General features: G+C 43.7%; 1 protein-coding gene across 2 annotated transcripts in view; it reads right to left on the bottom strand.

Moving 5' to 3' along the window:
• Positions 1-1,942: 1,942 nt before the first annotated feature.
• Positions 1,943-15,977, bottom strand: part of RAB15 (RAB15, member RAS oncogene family) — a 33,392-nt gene continuing 19,357 nt past the window's right edge. For both annotated transcript variants that reach the window (XM_070728294.1, XM_070728302.1), the window contains exons 3-7: positions 13,790-13,850; positions 12,005-12,082; positions 9,748-9,837; positions 7,983-8,048; positions 1,943-5,953 (exon numbers count right to left, since the gene is read on the bottom strand). In XM_070728294.1, coding sequence (XP_070584395.1) covers positions 5,795-5,953; positions 7,983-8,048; positions 9,748-9,837; positions 12,005-12,082; positions 13,790-13,850 — 454 coding nt within the window. In that variant the 3' untranslated portion in view covers positions 1,943-5,794. The remainder of the gene's footprint in view (positions 5,954-7,982; positions 8,049-9,747; positions 9,838-12,004; positions 12,083-13,789; positions 13,851-15,977) is intronic.

The raw sequence follows: 15,977 nt of genomic DNA, 5'->3' as shown, positions 1-15,977 counted from the left end.
AGAATAGAATGGAATTCTTTATTGGCCAAGTGTGATTGGACACATAAGGAATTTGTCCTGGTGCATATGCTCTCAGTGTACATAAAAGAAAATATACATTTGTCAAGAATCACGAGGTACAACACTTAATGATTGCCATAGGGGTCAAATAAGCAATATATCAATACACAATGGTGCCTCTACTTAAGAACTTAATTCGTTCCGTGACCAGGTTAAGTAGAAACGTTCTTAAGTAGAAGCAATTTTTCCCATAGGAATCAATGTAAAAGCAAATGTGTGAAAACCCATTAGGAAAGAAAGAAAAGCTCGGAATTTGGGTGGGAGGAGGAGGAGGAAGAAGAGGAGGACAGTCGCTGCCTAAGGAAGGTGAGGTGAGGGGAATCAAAAAAATCCAAAACTTTAAGGCTTAAAAAAAAAAGAGGGACTCTGAGGCAGCAAGAAGCACATGCCTCCCATACACCCAGCACAAGACTGCCTCCCATACACAGGCTGCTGCTATCTGCAGCCTCTTCCTTCTCATGCTGAAGGGCTCCCCTCTCCTCTCGCTCGGTAGCCAGTGCCTTTCCTTCGCTGTGGTGACTCCTTGGCTGCCCAGCGCGAAGGGAGCGTTTCTTTTCTCTGGGCGCTGGCAGAGGTTTATTCCCTGTCCAAGCGCTCAGAGAAAGGAAAATGCTTTGTTCGCTCTGGACTGCCAAAGCCTCCTTAAACATCACCAAAAGGTTCCTCTGGCAGCCCAGATGGCTGGGATTAAAGGGGGAATGCCAGGAAACTGGCCGGGCCTTCGTGCCGCTCTCAAATTTATGGGGAAATTTTCCCAGGCTCGGGTTCTTAAGTAGAAAATGGTTCTTAAGTAGAGGCAAAAAAAATCTTGAACACCTGGTTCTTATCTAGAAAAGTTCTTAAGTAGAAGCACCACTGTATTTCTTTTTACAATGTATTATTTTTAAACAACAGTGCTAGAAGTGGCTGTCTTAATCCATGACACTTTCAATGATTGGTACTCACACATTTGAGCATTAGCCTAATTCTTGTGGGCTCCTGAAAAAGGATCGTTGTATTGATTTGGTTGTAGTTGCTTAAACCTGGTTTCCTCACTTTATTTGGAGTTTTGTGTGTCAAAGAACCTATCTGAATTTTTGTTTAAAAAGGCACAAGGCATCGTTATCCTAAATACACTGAGGAAAGTTTGCAGTTTGCTCTCCCTTTGCTTCGAGTCAGAATTCTCCGAGCTGAATTCCATTCCTGGTGGCCTCCAGAATTCCATTCCTGGTGGCCTCCAGATCATGGTTTTGTTTTTACGGCAACAAAAAAATGGGAAATTACTAGATGTTCTGTCAGGCTCTCTGGTAGAATCCTCCCAAAAATTCACAAGTACAAATTTCAGACACACACACGTTTGAAAATTCAAAACAATGTTCTTTATAATGAAAATTCACTTAAACTAAGCCCTCTTTTGGTATAGCAAAGAGTACTCTCAGTTGTTGCTGCCTATGCATCGCTCTCCGCATGTGTGGCTGTATCATTAACTCTTGTTCTGAATCCAAGGAGGAGCTAGATAATTGATCTCCTTCTGAGCTGTCTGCCACTCTCCTCCTCCCTGTCACTCATGTCTTCTTGGTCAGAGGAGCCTTCATCATTAGATTCCACTGGGGGCAAAACAGGCCTGCAGCATGTGGATGTCTCCCCCACATCCACAGTCCTTGGGGCAGGAGCTGGGCCAGAGCTAACCACAACACTAGATGACAAAAGTAATCATACTATATTTTTAGTTAAATACATTTGTAAGCAAATTAGGCTTTCTTCAGCACTCCCCTTTTAGCATTAGGAAACACAACGGAAAGATGAAGGGAACTAGAAACTATTTCAGAGCTGTACTCTGAGTGAACTTTTCATAAGGATATAGAAGATCAATTCGCTGGTAAGGAAACACAAGAGCCACCAACCACTTTGAGGATCTTTATTTGTAAATGTTAATTTGTTGTTTAAAGTAATGAGTTACAATGACAGGTTATACAGGGAAACCTAGTCAGAGTGCCAAGTTCACAAAATACAGACATAGCAGAGGATTCAGAAAGTTGTACATTTGGTTGGATCCCACGACAAATTATGGGCAACTCTTTCTGCTACGGACAGAGAAGTTGCAATGGCCCATGACTTGCAGTACAGAAGGAGCCTCAAATACTGGATAGCATTTACCTTTTTCAGAAACCAGCCCATTTCGCTTCTCAGGTACTGGCCTGAAATTCACTTTTGTGACCACAAGGGAGCAGTATTCTAATTAGCCCCCTTCCCCGCCCCTCAGTTTCATATCGAGTGGGAGGTGTTTGATTTCATTAAGTTGTCAACCAACCAGTTTTCCAAACGGAGGATCGGCAACCAGGCTGGCTCTTGTAGGTTTAGATAGCGAGAACTCGTGTACTTCCATCAATTTTTTGGGGGGGGGGGGAGCTCCATGTGCTCCTTCTTGTTTCATTTTCTGAACATGTAGAATTTAATGTGGGGTCAGTTTTGTGCATTTTGTAGCAGCATCGGCAGCTATGCTCTCAGTTCCTAAGTAGAGCAAGCAGATCAACGTGATGCTAAATTGCAATAGGCTAGTGAAGCCATTCCATGGATCTCCCCAAGGACCACAGCTTTTATTTCCAGGTGGGCTTGAAGAATTTGGGTCTTCTTCAAAGCTTTGGCAATTTGAACTGCTGCTTGATCCCTTCAATGACATATCTTTCCACAGAGGTGGGCTGCTAAGGTGGAACAGTTGACATAAACAGGGATATTTAAAACTCTTGTTCAGTAACCTCTAGAAAAACTCGGGTTCCTTGTTCTTGGCTTATGTCAATCAGCATTATTTGCACTCTGTGGCATTCTCACTATTCCTGTCTTTCGCTATTGGTCGCCCCCGTGGCTCTGAGTGCTAGTGGAGTCCAGCGCAATTCTGCTACTGTACCTGGGCAGGAAGCGAAATCACGTGCGGAAACACAGGGGCGCCTGCGTTTCTGCGCACAATTTAGCTACCTGCCCAGGTGCAGTAGCAGAATTGCGATGAACTCTGCTAGCACTCAGAGCCATGGGGGCGAGCACGCATCACCATTCCACCTTAGCAGGCCACCTCTGCTTCGTCATAATTTTAGCCAGTCCTTCTTGAAAGTAATGCATTGTAAGTTTTAAAGAACCAGGAGGTGCTTCACATATTTTAGTAACTAGCTAGGTAGACACCTGGTTTTTGCTTTGCTTTATTCCTATCTCATGTCATTCCACACAATCCTTCCATAGCAGAGATTTAGAAAGCAATCTCTAAAAACTGCCAAATTTACTCACCGAGGATACCCCTGTTCACCATCAAGGCAGGGAAGAATTGGGCAAGGGAAGGGCAGTCATCAGGCCTTGGGCAGTGAGCACCTATGAACTGGCCTTCAGCCTTCATTTAACTTTTCATACTCATTATAAAGACAAAAGCAACTAAGAGCAAATAATGCTCCAAAGAAGTAGCCCAATTATACTTGGGCTTTGGAAAAAGATACATTAAAATAAATTATAAAAAAACCAAAACAATGCTTTTTCTTCCATCAGCCTCATTTTCTTCGGTCTTTCCCTTTTTCTTCCCTTTATGACAGACTTCTAGGTTCTCAGGCCCTATTCACTATAACCCAACCTTTACAACCTACTTTGGGTCCCGATAAAGCTACAGTTAATTAATAGTTATGTGCAGGTCTGTGTCTACAATTTCTCAAGTATCGAACTAGTTCTGGCAAGAAGTAGTTCCCCTGTGAAACCAGCAACTATACAAAACTTGTAGTCTCCCTCAGCAATCTGTAGCACAAGAGTCCTTCTGCCAGTAACAGGCACTGCTGGGTAGAATTATCAGTGTTTCCACTTATTGTAATGGCTTGATACCAGTTCAAATCCAACCAACCCAAGGAAAAAGGTCAAACGGGCGGTTTCAAAATAACACTAGTGAGAGCTTTTCAAGGCTTCACGACCCTCTTACTTTTTTCAGGGAACATTTGAGAGGGAAATTTATGACCTTCCAGGAACCAAATTGTCCCAGGTGACATAAACAGGGATACTTAAAACTCTTGTTCAATAACCTCCAGAAAAACTCGGGTTCCTTGTTCCTTGACTTATGTCATGTCAACCAGCATTATTTGCATTCTCACTATTCCTGTCTTTTGCTATTGCTTCCCCCTTTCCTTGCTTGAGCAAAACAGTCGATTCCAACATAGAGAAGAAGGAAAAGAGCAAAGGAATATAGATCCATTTCTCATCCATCTTTTGTTATAAAGGGACAGTTTATCTAGCAGCAAATGCCACAATATCCATTTTGAAACGGTCCGAAAGGCTTTGGCTAAAGTCGTATGCTAAAGGCCAAGTAAAGAAGGACTTGTAAACTATCATGACCCATAACCTCCAGTAAACAACTGCTCTTTGTGGAATATGGTCCATTGCTAGTACATATATAAGAGAGGTATCTAAGCAGCTCCATGGTTTTAGCAAGGAACTGCTACCCTGGAACAGGCGGCATATAAGAGTACCAGGCATGCCACTAAGTGTGCTAGTCTTCCCCCACACCAAGCAAGTAAATGCCAAGACAAGAGGGCAATGCTGGTTCAACATGCAGAGAGGCTGGTTTTAGTCTGTTGTAACTTAGCATGTTAGTGGCACATGGCAAAAACCTCCCTCCTGCCCTCTGAATGTAACTAGACTAAATTTCAAGAGCTTGCAGAGAAAATTCTAAATAGGTTTACAGCAAACTCCTTACAAAGTTATACCTTGAAAGCAAGACATGATGCACAGATTACAGAAATCAATTCCTTGATCAGAGCTCCAGCAGATTGTGGGGAAATCATGTAAAGGAGGCAATCAAAGCCGCGTCTGGACCCATGCCACAGAGAGCGGAATTTCTACTTCCGCTGGTCCAGAGAGATGAACGTAAGTCGATACCTGATTGACTTGAGGTCCTCCAAAAAATACAGAGAATGGGAAGCTCCCTGTAAGGTTTTGGAGGTAAATCACAGGAAAAGGGTCTTCCTGATTTGCCCTTTAACAGGGGGCTCTAATGCAGCCTAGAAATGGAAATCTGGCCTGGGAAAGAGGAGGCAAATCTTATTGACAGCTTAAAAAGGTGCAAATTTACCCATACGGCCGTCCCCTTTTCTTTAGGGACAGATTCTCCTTATTCCCAGAGCTGCAGCTTAGCAGAACAAGAGGTCTTTTGTTCGTTTTGTGCTGAGTTGGATTTCAGGGGACCCAGTATGAGAAATAAGAAAGCTGCACCTGAAAGCCCCAAGCCCAAGTGCAATGCTACTCAAGCATCTGCACAAACCAGGAAATGAGATGGCAAAGGACGTGGAGGGGGGCGGGGGAAGCCATCTTACAGACCTGCCATAGAGGATGCGTCTGGAGGACAGAGAGTCTCCTCCACTTCCTCCCATTCTTAGGGAAGAGGCCTAGGTTGCCCACAGGTATAGGAAAGACTTCAGGGAACCTGGAGTCTGGCGAATTATGGGCCGCGCCTGCTAACCACAGCACTCCCATGAAGACAGCACAGGATCGTGTGCTGCATCTTGTGAGCCATCTGAAGGTATTTGGATATCCAGGGAGTTTTGAGGGCAACAGAAACCACCGACCAAGGGGAAACACCGGGGGAATGCAAAGAGGATCCCGCAGGGCAGGTGGCGGGCAAAACTGGCAACCAAAGACAAGAGGGGTGGAATACAGCGAGTCAGCCCTCTCTAAGTGGCAACTTTTTCTACCTGCACTGAGGGGGTGTGGGGGCGAAAGGACACTGGGAGCCTTTTCAACACCAGCAGGTTTTGGGAGAGGGCTCCGAGCTCTCCGGCTTGCTTGTTTCTTCTCCCAGCTCCACCACATTCAGTTCATCGGTTGCGTAAGTGCGGAGTCCGTCCAGCTCCTTCTTGTGAGCCTGCAAGACCAGCTCTGTCAGACGGGTGAAAGACTGAAAAAGAGGAGCAGCCGAGAGGTTGGTGTTTGTTTGTTTTTAAAGTTAATTGTTCTATTTTTATCCTGCCTTTATTACTTTATAGGTAACTCAAGACGGTGAACATGCCTAATATTCCTTTCTACTCCTGTTTTTTTCTACATCAATCCTGTGGATTGGGTTGGGTTGAGGGAGTGACTGGCCCAAAGTCGTCCAGTTGGCTTTCATGTCTACTGTAGAACTAGAATTCAGGGTCTTCTGGTTTCTAGACCAAACTGGCTCATATAATTATGGTTATAAAGGTAAAAGTAAAGGTTTTCCCTGTCCAATCATGTCTAGCTAAAAAGGCTCGGTGGCATAGTGGTTAGAGTGCAGTACTGCAGGCTACTTCTGCTGATCAACGGCTGCCACAGTTTGGCAGATTGAGTCTCAGTACTCAAGGTTGACTCAACCATCCATCCTTCCAAGGTTGGTAAAATGAGGACCCAGATTGTTGGGGGCCATATGCTCACTCTCTGTAAACAGCTTAGACAGGGCTGTAAAGCAGTGTTTTTCAACTAGTGTGCTGTGAGACATGGTCAAGTGTGCCGTGGGGAAATTAAACATGGGTTCCCAAACTACGGCCCGCGTGCAGGATACAGCCCGTGGAGGCAATTTATCCGGCCCGCCGCCAGCCACCTTCATCCGAACATAAACATTCCTCTCACAATCCCTCCAGCTATCAACGACAGGAAGAGTGGAGGCACAGGGAACACTCACTGACCAATCACCTTCTAGGATTCATCCCGACCACTAGCAATGAACCAATAGCAGGCCGCCTCTCATCCACTCCCAGGAAGGTCCCCGCTCGGGCTGCTGCGCACTTGTCATTGAGTGGCTGCGGGGAATAGTTGAAGCTGCTACTCCTCTCCATGGTCCCAATTTCTAATCCTGGTCAGGACTGGAGGTAAATATTGCCACCATTCCTGCCAGGATATCCCTTTTGTGTTCATCGAAACAGGCCCAGGTTTCACACCGAGTATAAATACATTTAGAAACTATATTATTAACTGCAGTATATGTATAATATGTACTGTGTTAGAGTGTCACTTTGTGTCATTTTGGTTGGTGGTGTGCCCCAGGATTTTGTAAATGTAAAAAATGTGTTGCGGCTCAAAAAAGGTTGAAAATCACTGCTGTAAAGCACTGTGAAGCAGTATAGAAGTCTAAATGCTATTGCTATTGCTAACTCTAGGGGGCAGTGCTCATCTCTGTTTCTTGGTCAAAGGAGCCAGCATTGTCCGAAAACATTTCTGGCCAACATGACTACTGTATTTTTTGGAGTATAAGACGCACCTTTTCCCCCTTAAAAGAGGCTGAAAATTTGGGTGCATCTTATATGCCGAATATAGCCCTTTTTTGAAGTTTTATTTTTTAGCTCTAATGAGGTGCTAACAATCTTCCCGGCTTGCAGGCTTGTTTTCATTGCTATTCCCTGCGAAAAAGGTTTTTGGGTTTTTTAAAGCCCTAACCGGGGGATAAAATAATGTGCTGAAGCTGAAAACAGATTAAGGACACTAGCCTGGTGAATACCTGGTAGATAGATTTCCCCCCCTATTCCCCCCCCCCAAAACTAAGGTGCGTCTTATACTCCCCAAAATATGGTATATGCCGAGGTACATGGAAAATTGTTACCTTCCCACCAAAGTGATACCTATTTATCTACTTGCATTTGCATGCTTTTGAACTGCTGGTGTGCAGGAGCTGGGGCCGGTAATGGGAATACCCATTTTAGACAATTCAAATATGCCTAACAGTATCTTTTTCATACTGTATATACTAATATGCTGTAATATATTATACATGTATTTTGTCTTTTCTTCCTCAACAGGAAGGAGGAAGGAAGAAAGGAAGAAAGGAAGGAAGAAGGAAAGAAGTGGAAGGCAAAATTATCTTGGTTTCCATTAAATTTTAGTGACCTGGAAAACCCTATCTTAGATTGAAATGCAAAGTTGACAATTGACCTGGAAGCTCCTTGTCTGAGTTATTCCATCCCCAAAATTCTTACCTCTTTGATGTTCAAGTTGGTACAGGCACTTGTTTCATAGAAATCCATGCCATATTCCTTCGCTAGCTGAAAGAAAATTGACAAATAAACCCAATGAGAGCTAGTATATTTTTCTACTTCTATCTTCAAATCCACCTTTATTTCACCTGCAAATATAAAAAAGCTACTTATAGAAAGCAAAAACAATATCGTTCAACGGCTTGTATTGTATGTTATTTATTTATGGTTAGGACACTGGTTGACCAAGATCTTAGATACTGACCTCAATTCATTTTTAATAAAACAATGATCTGCCCAATTTAGAACAAAATCTATAGGAGATCTATATAGAAAAGATATCCTGTTTCCCACAAAATAAGACCAAGCGCTTATTTCAGGGTTCAAAAATATATAAGACAGAGTCTTATTTGCAGGGAAACACAAGCAGCAAGTTCCCAGTTTCATTTCTAAAGACTTGTGTGTCACGCTGTTAAATTGCTTTCCATTGTTTTCATTCCAGAATTCTCACTCACACAAAATATACCCATATATGTATGTATGATGACAGCTTCACATAGAAATTGTGAGAATAATATTCCTTACATGCTAACACTCAGTGAGGAGAGAAGCTCTTTTGTACAGAATGTCATTTAGTGCCATGAGCTGCTTGGATTGATGCAGCTCAGCTGAGAGGATAGTCCTGTGATGGTGAACCTATGGCCTATATCTGAGGGCGCGCAAGGTGTTGCCCCATGTCAGCTCCAGTGCACATGCGTGAACTGAATAGCTGATGTTCGTCCTTGTGGAAGGCTGTTTTCGCCCTCCCTAGACTCCAGAGTGCAAAAAACAGCCAAACAGGTATTGTGGTTAGCTCTGGCCCAGCTCCTGCCCCAAGGAATGTGGAGGTAGAGGTGGGGGAGACATCTACATGCCGCAGGCCTGTTTTGCTCCCAGTAGACTCTATCGACGAAGTATCCTCTGACCAAGGAAGCGTGAGTGACAGGGAAGAGGGGAGTTTGGCAGACAGCCCAGAAGGAGATCACTCATCTGTATCATCCCTGGATTCTGAACAAGAGTTAATGACACATCCACGCATGTGTAGAGTGATGCATAGGAGACAACAACTGAAGGATTATTACAAGAGAAAATGAGGCCACCTGTGGTTGGGTGGGGCTGCTGTAATTAGTGCTACAGATAAAAGTGCAGCCTGGTGTTTTAGCCTCATGGCAGTTTATCTGATTCATTGTTTCGTCAAGATCGTGGTTTTTGCTGTTCAGGATTGTGTGTGTGGACTCTCTGGACTTTAGAATTGGACTCAATTTCCCAGTTATTGGGTGAGCAATTGGATTGTATTCAACCTGTGCCTTGTGTGTACCAGAAAATCCCTTTGACATTTAAAAAGGGAGCTGTTTCTGTTTTTCTGTTTATAAAATTTTTTGGGGTTTCCTTTTATCGTGTGGTGTGTGTCCTCCTGGACTAATTACCCTGTAATTACGGGCGGTTGAGACACGCTGGCAGAACAACAGGCAGACCGGAAGTTCGGAAAAATGGACTTCCGGTTTGTCCATTGGGCCGGTTTTGGCACTTCGGAGGCCTCAGGTAAAGCTGAAGTGAAAAACAGCCCAATTGAAGAGATTGGGGTGTGATGATGCGCGCATGCATAGTGTGGCGCACGTGGGAGGCGCATGTGCAGAAACTTCCATTTTTGGCACACGAGAAGAAAACGTTTTGCCATCAGTGGGCTAAATATCTGCTTTCTATAACTGGACCCGCCTATGTTTCTTACCTGGAGGCCTTGCTCTCGGCCCACCTGCCTCTTCTGCTCCTCATCTGCTTTATTCCCAATGAGGATCTTCTGGACACCATCTGGTGCATACTGCAAAGGATATGACAGTCTTCAGTCCTTTCGTATCTGCATAGCTAAGTAAGAACTGAGTTGAAAAGTCCTGCTCGTTTTTATCTATTGCCTTTCTTGTGCTCTGGATATAAAGGAGGAAAATCACTTTTATTTCTTGGGATTAAAAGAGCACCGTCTGATAATATCCTTCATCCAACAAAGACCTCAATTTGTCTTGAAAGCAATGGGCTTCAAAGTCCTAGAATACAACTGAGCCTCCAGAAGGTTAACCAAATGCATGAGCTCCTACATTTAATTCCTTGCATTGCGTCACACTGCGTTTCCTTCATCCCAAACTGATTAAATTTTCCCTTAAATTCCTTCAGAAGGCGTCAAATTATTTCACTGAAGGGGGAGCTGAACATAAAATGTCTCCCATGTTATAATCTATACCAGTGTTTCCCAACCTTGGCAACTTGAAGATAACTGGACTTCAACTCCCAGAATTCCCCAGCCAGCATTCGCTGGCTGGGGAATTCTGGGAGTTGAAGTCCAGATATCTTCAAGTTGCCAAGGTTGGGAAACACTGATCTACACTACACTGAATTGGTACACAGGGTTAGAATTATGGGGCCAGTCCTGAGGCAAAATGGAAAATACATCACCAGCTATGCTTGTACACCTCTGAGAAAGATTTCTTCAATGAAAAGTCAGAAAACATCTTTCACTGCAAAAACAGTCAGACATTCTGGTCACTTAGCAACCGTTTGAGCTTACAACGGATCTCTCCAAGACAGTGATGGTGAATCTATGGCATGGGTGCCATAGGTGGCAGGCGGAGCCATATCTGAGGGACGTTAGGCCGATATCAACTCCAGCACGCATGTGCATGATAACCAGTTGATTTTCGCCCTTCTTTTTGGCCGTTTTGGCTCTCCCCAGGCTTCAGGAAAGCCACCTGAACCCTAGGGATGGTGAAAAATGGCCCAACAGGCCTACAGGAAGTCCAGAGGCTTCAGTGAGGCCTGTGCGCATACGAGGGGGGGCAGTGCAGGGGTTGTGCGCATGTGCGGGGGAAGAGCATTGCATTATGGGTATGGGCATACATGCACACGCTATCATGGACACGGTCATTCTTTTGGCACCCAAGCCTAAAAAGGTTCGCCATCAATGCTCTAGGAGTACAGTGGTACCTCTACTTAAGAACTTTTCTAGATAAGAACCAGGTGTTCAAGATTTTTTTGCCTCTTCTTAAGAACCATTTTCTACTTAAGAACCTGAGCCTTGAAAAATTTCCCAGGAAATTTGAGAGCGGCACGAAGGCCCAGCCAGTTTCCTGCCATTCCCCCCTTTAATCCCAGCCATCTTGGGCGTTTCTGGGGTGCCAGAGGAGCCTTTCGGTGGCGCTCCCCCTCTCGACCACCTGGGTTTCTCTCTGTTGCAGTGTATGGAAGGCAGTCTCGAGCCGGGTATATGGGAGGCGTGTGCTCCTCCTCGCCGCCTCAGAGTCCCTCTTTTTTTAAGCCTTAAAGTTTTGGTTTTTTATGATTCCCCTCACCTTCTTCCTTCGGCAGCGACTGTCTTCCTCCTCTTCCTCCTCCTCCCGCCCAAATTCCGAGCTTTTATTTCTTTCCCAATGGGTTTGCTCACATCATTTGCTTTTACAATGATTCCTATGGGAAAATTGCTTCTACTTACAAACTTTTCTACTTAAGAACCTGGTCATGGAATGAATTAAGTTCTGAAGTAGAGGTACCACTGTACTTATAACCTGAATTTAAATGTCTAATGGCCACCCCCCCAAAGGTCATGTGACCTCATTTCAGGTGCTCAACACCCAGGCTGCATTTACCACATCTCACAGTCATGTGACCATGTTTTACAGTGGCTTTGCCAAAACCCAACATTTACTTACGGCTTTTGGCAAAGCAGCCCCATCGTGAGCCACTGATTTGCTAAATGACAGCACTTTTTTTTTTTTTAATGACTGTGGCATCTGCTTTACAATGCAGAAACGACAGCTGCAGAAAAGTTCATAAAATCGGATCGGTCCGTTGGGGGATCCGATTGATGATCATCACCCGTTACGACCATGGTAGCAGGATTCCTTAAGGTTGCAATTTGAGGATTACTTGCATAGCCATTTGGCCAGAACATCTCCCAGCAAACCTCCCCCAGTAAACAGCAAAGAAATGTTTCTGCTTACTTCATCCACATCGCTGGCCCATTTCATTATGTGCTGATAGGAGCGCTCGCTGCTAATGTCATAAACCAAAAATATCCCCTGCAAAGAGAAGCGGATAAGGGAGCAAAAGACAAGTGAGCATCACACAAAGTGAAAAGGAAAAGGGGAATTTACTATTAGGTCAGACCCTGATATTTATCTTAGAAAAGGAGCACAGGAAAGCATTTGGGGAATGATACATTAATAATGGGGCCCATTTGAGGCAGCAGGTTAGGAACCAGGAGACAGCATGTTCTAGTCTCGTTTTAGGCATGAAATCAGCTGTGTGATTTAGAGCAGTGTTTCCCAACCTTGGCATCTTGAAGAGATCTGGACTTCAACTCCCAGAATTCCCCAGCCAGCAAATGCTGGCTGGGGAATTCTGGGAGTTGAAGTTCAAATCTCTTCAAGTTGCCAAGGTTGGGAAACACTGACGTAGAGAAATCACTCTTATTTATTTATTTATTTATTTAAATTTTATTTAATTTAAATTTTATTTAATTTTATTTAATTTTAATTTAATTTTATTTATTTCTTAGATTTGTATGCTCTGTAGACTCCTAGGAACAAACCATCTCTGAAAATCTTGCCAAGAAAACTGCGGAGACTAGTCCAGGTAGCTGTCAGGGGTCAATACTGACCCAAAAGACATTTACGCACACTATACACATGCACTTAATATTGCTTGTCGTCCCTTCAATAGTTTAGAATAAATTGCAGGACAATACAGTGATCCATCGAGTTTCGCGATCTCGATCTTCGCGAAACGCTATATCGCGATTTTTAAAAAAATATTAATTAAAAAAAAAAAACCACTTCCGGGTTTGGCTTCGGGAGTCAGCTGGGAAGCGGCGCGGCTGTTTTAAAAGGTCACAGCCGGCCTGGGGGGCTTCCCAGCACCCCCCCGAACCCCCAACCTGGGTCTTCCCGGCCGCCCACGCAAAGGGGAAACCCCGGCTCCTCGCTGATGCCCGCCGCTCGCCCGCCTGCCAGCAAGAGGGGGAATACCCAGGGAAGGTTCCTTCGGCCGCCCAGCAGCTGATCTGCTCGGTAGCGCAGCAGCAGCGAGGAGCCGAATCGGGGTTTCCCCTTTGCGTGGGCGGCGGGGAACGCAAACTCCACCATCTACGCATGCGCGGCCATAGAAAAAAGGGCACGCATGCGCAGATGGTGTTTTTACTTCCGCAACCCTACATCGCGAAAAATCGATTATCGCGAGGGGTCTTGGAACGGAACCCTCGCGATAATAGAGGGATCACTGTACTTATCTAGGGACTGGACAAGATAAGCCAAATGGTCATTGATTCATACTGAAATCGTCAAGCTTATCTTCCAAATCTTCCCCAGAGCCTCTCAACCTTTCTCCTAACATTCTAAAATTATATTATTAGCTTGGGGTCAGGAATATTATAGTCAGGCTGTTTACAGGAAATCCCCAGAGTCTGTTGTAAAACTACTTTGGCGCTGCAGCGATATCACTCTGGAGGGAAAGGAAAAAATCATAGAACTGCAAGACAGGTAGAGGTGAGTTTTCAGCAAAGCTGATTATTGTCATAAGGAAACGCAATAATTCCCAGTCCATCCAATCAAGGTTATTTTCCATGCATTTAAATTAATTAATCAATCAATTAATTAAATAAATGTATTTGTGTTAGGAAACATAATAAACAGAGAAATTATACTGCAAGCTACAGTGTACAGATTGCAATGTGACCCCCCCTCCAAATTACCATATTTCATCTCTACCTTTAGCCAAAACTATCATACCTGGGCACGTCTGTAGTACTGTTTAGTGATTGTTTGGTACCGTTCCTGGCCTGCAGTGTCCCTGGAACAGAAGCACACACTATTACAGTGAATGGAAGCCCCACTTTTCATGGGTAACACAATTTATTTATTTATTTATTTATTTGATTTGTATGCTGCCCCTCTCCGTAGACTCGGGGCGGCTAACAACAGTAACAAAAAACAGCATGTAAATTTAATACTAAAACAACTAAAAACCCTTATTGTAAAACCAAACATCCATCCATACAAACATACCATACATGAATTGTAAAGGCCTAGGGGGAAAGAATGCCTGACGGCAGAGGTGGGTTTTAAGGAGCTTACGAAAGGCAAGGAGGGTGGGGGCAATTCTAGTCTCCGGGGGGAGTTGGTTCCAGAGGGCCGGGGCTGCCACAGAGAAGGCTTTTCCCCTGGCCCCCGCCAAACGACATTATTTTGTTGACGGGACCCGGAGTAGGCCCACTCTGTGGGGCCTAACCGGTCGCTGGGATTCGTGCGGCAGATATTCTGGTCCGGTGCCATGAAGGGCTTTATAGGTGATGACCAACACTTTGAATTGTGACCGGAAACTGATCGGCAACCAATGCAGACTGCGGAGTGTTGGTGTTACATGGGCATTTGGGGGAAAGCCCATGATTGCTCTCGCAGCTGCATTCTGCATGATCTGAAGTTTCCGAACACAATTTATGGCATGAAGTCAATTCCAGCAGCCTACTGATAGAAAACTCAATCTCAAAACTCCCCACAGATTTCAGGAGGAAAAGAAACAGCAACTCAACAAAGTTAGGAATAATTTATTCTGTTGTTTTATTTATGGCAGTTATATATCCGAGCCACTGTTCAAGAAGAATTAAAAAGGAGAAGATTGATAACAGCAATAAAAGCATTGAAATATTTAAGCATTGCTTATACACCTAGTGGGGGCCAAATTATAAAGCTGCTGAAATTTCTGAAACTCTTGAAATAATGGGGCTCGGTACCCTATCTGAAGGAAACAATGTTGTGAGAGAAGGTTGATTTCAGGGATGTCATTTTAAAACACCAGGGAAGAAAGGGAGAGAAAACTGAAAGGAAGCAACAGATGGAAAGCATGTTATGTTGACAAAACATTACGAATGCATCCTGTTTATCCACTCCAAACTCTCCTCAAAAGTAGCACATCTGTTTGTGTGCTGCTTTGTAGAACTTCTTTGTTTTCAGATTCTAAAAGACAAATGTCCCTGAGAAACCAACTGGCTTGAAAAACAGAGTGAAGTTTATCTATAATTACATAGGGTGGATAGGCAATGGAGTTGACCCAAAGATTGGAGCATTCGGACTGGGGAGGGCAAAAGATATTCAGCCTGCCAGAGTAGCTTGAAGAAAACGGCAGGCAAAGAGGAGTTTATTTATGTATTCATTTATTTTATTAATTGGATTTATATGCCGCCCCTCTCTGAGTTAGTTTGACCACTCTCGCTTATTAAGTCTGCTTGAAATGCTGGTGATCTACTTCTAAGCCTTAATGTTAAAATATTAATAGCCAGAATTTTATTCATTTATTTAAATTTATATAGCCACTCATCTCAAATACATGACTCTGGGAGACTCACAGCAATTTATAATGAATGTAAAAACCCCCCCACAGCAATACAAAAACCATATGATGATTTAATGGTGGCAGAAGGACAACGGAGAGGAACTGAAATGAAAGTACAAATAAGCAAATAAACAAAACCAGCCAATGCCAAACTTCTGCATATTGTGTCAGATACATTTGGGGATGATTTCAGAATTATTGGACTCAGAGTAGCTTGAAGAAAAAGGCAGACAAAGAGGAGTTGGTTTGACTACTCTTGCTTTAAGTCTGCTTGAAATACTGGTGATCTATTTCTAAGCTTTAATGTTAAAATATTAGTAGCCAGAATTTTATTCGTTTATTTAAATTTATATAGGATGACACTTCTAGGATGACACTGCTATGCATGCTTTTTAGGAAATAAGGGGTTTGATTTTCTGAATAAACATGTTTTCTAATTGTATTGTAAGGATAGGCTTTTAAAAATATCTTCTATTTACCACTTATTGCCCATCCACGGGGGAAAAAGGTTAATAGATAAATGCAGCATGAAGGACTGAGGATCATATGATGCAAATTATATTCATTAGGCATTCTAATTTCGCCAAA

The sequence above is a fragment of the Erythrolamprus reginae genome, chromosome 1 (assembly GCF_031021105.1).
Source record: "Erythrolamprus reginae isolate rEryReg1 chromosome 1, rEryReg1.hap1, whole genome shotgun sequence".
Lineage (NCBI taxonomy): Eukaryota > Metazoa > Chordata > Lepidosauria > Squamata > Dipsadidae > Erythrolamprus > Erythrolamprus reginae.
Note: the sequence above shows the minus strand (reverse complement) of the source record. Positions and strands in the feature narration are given on the sequence as shown.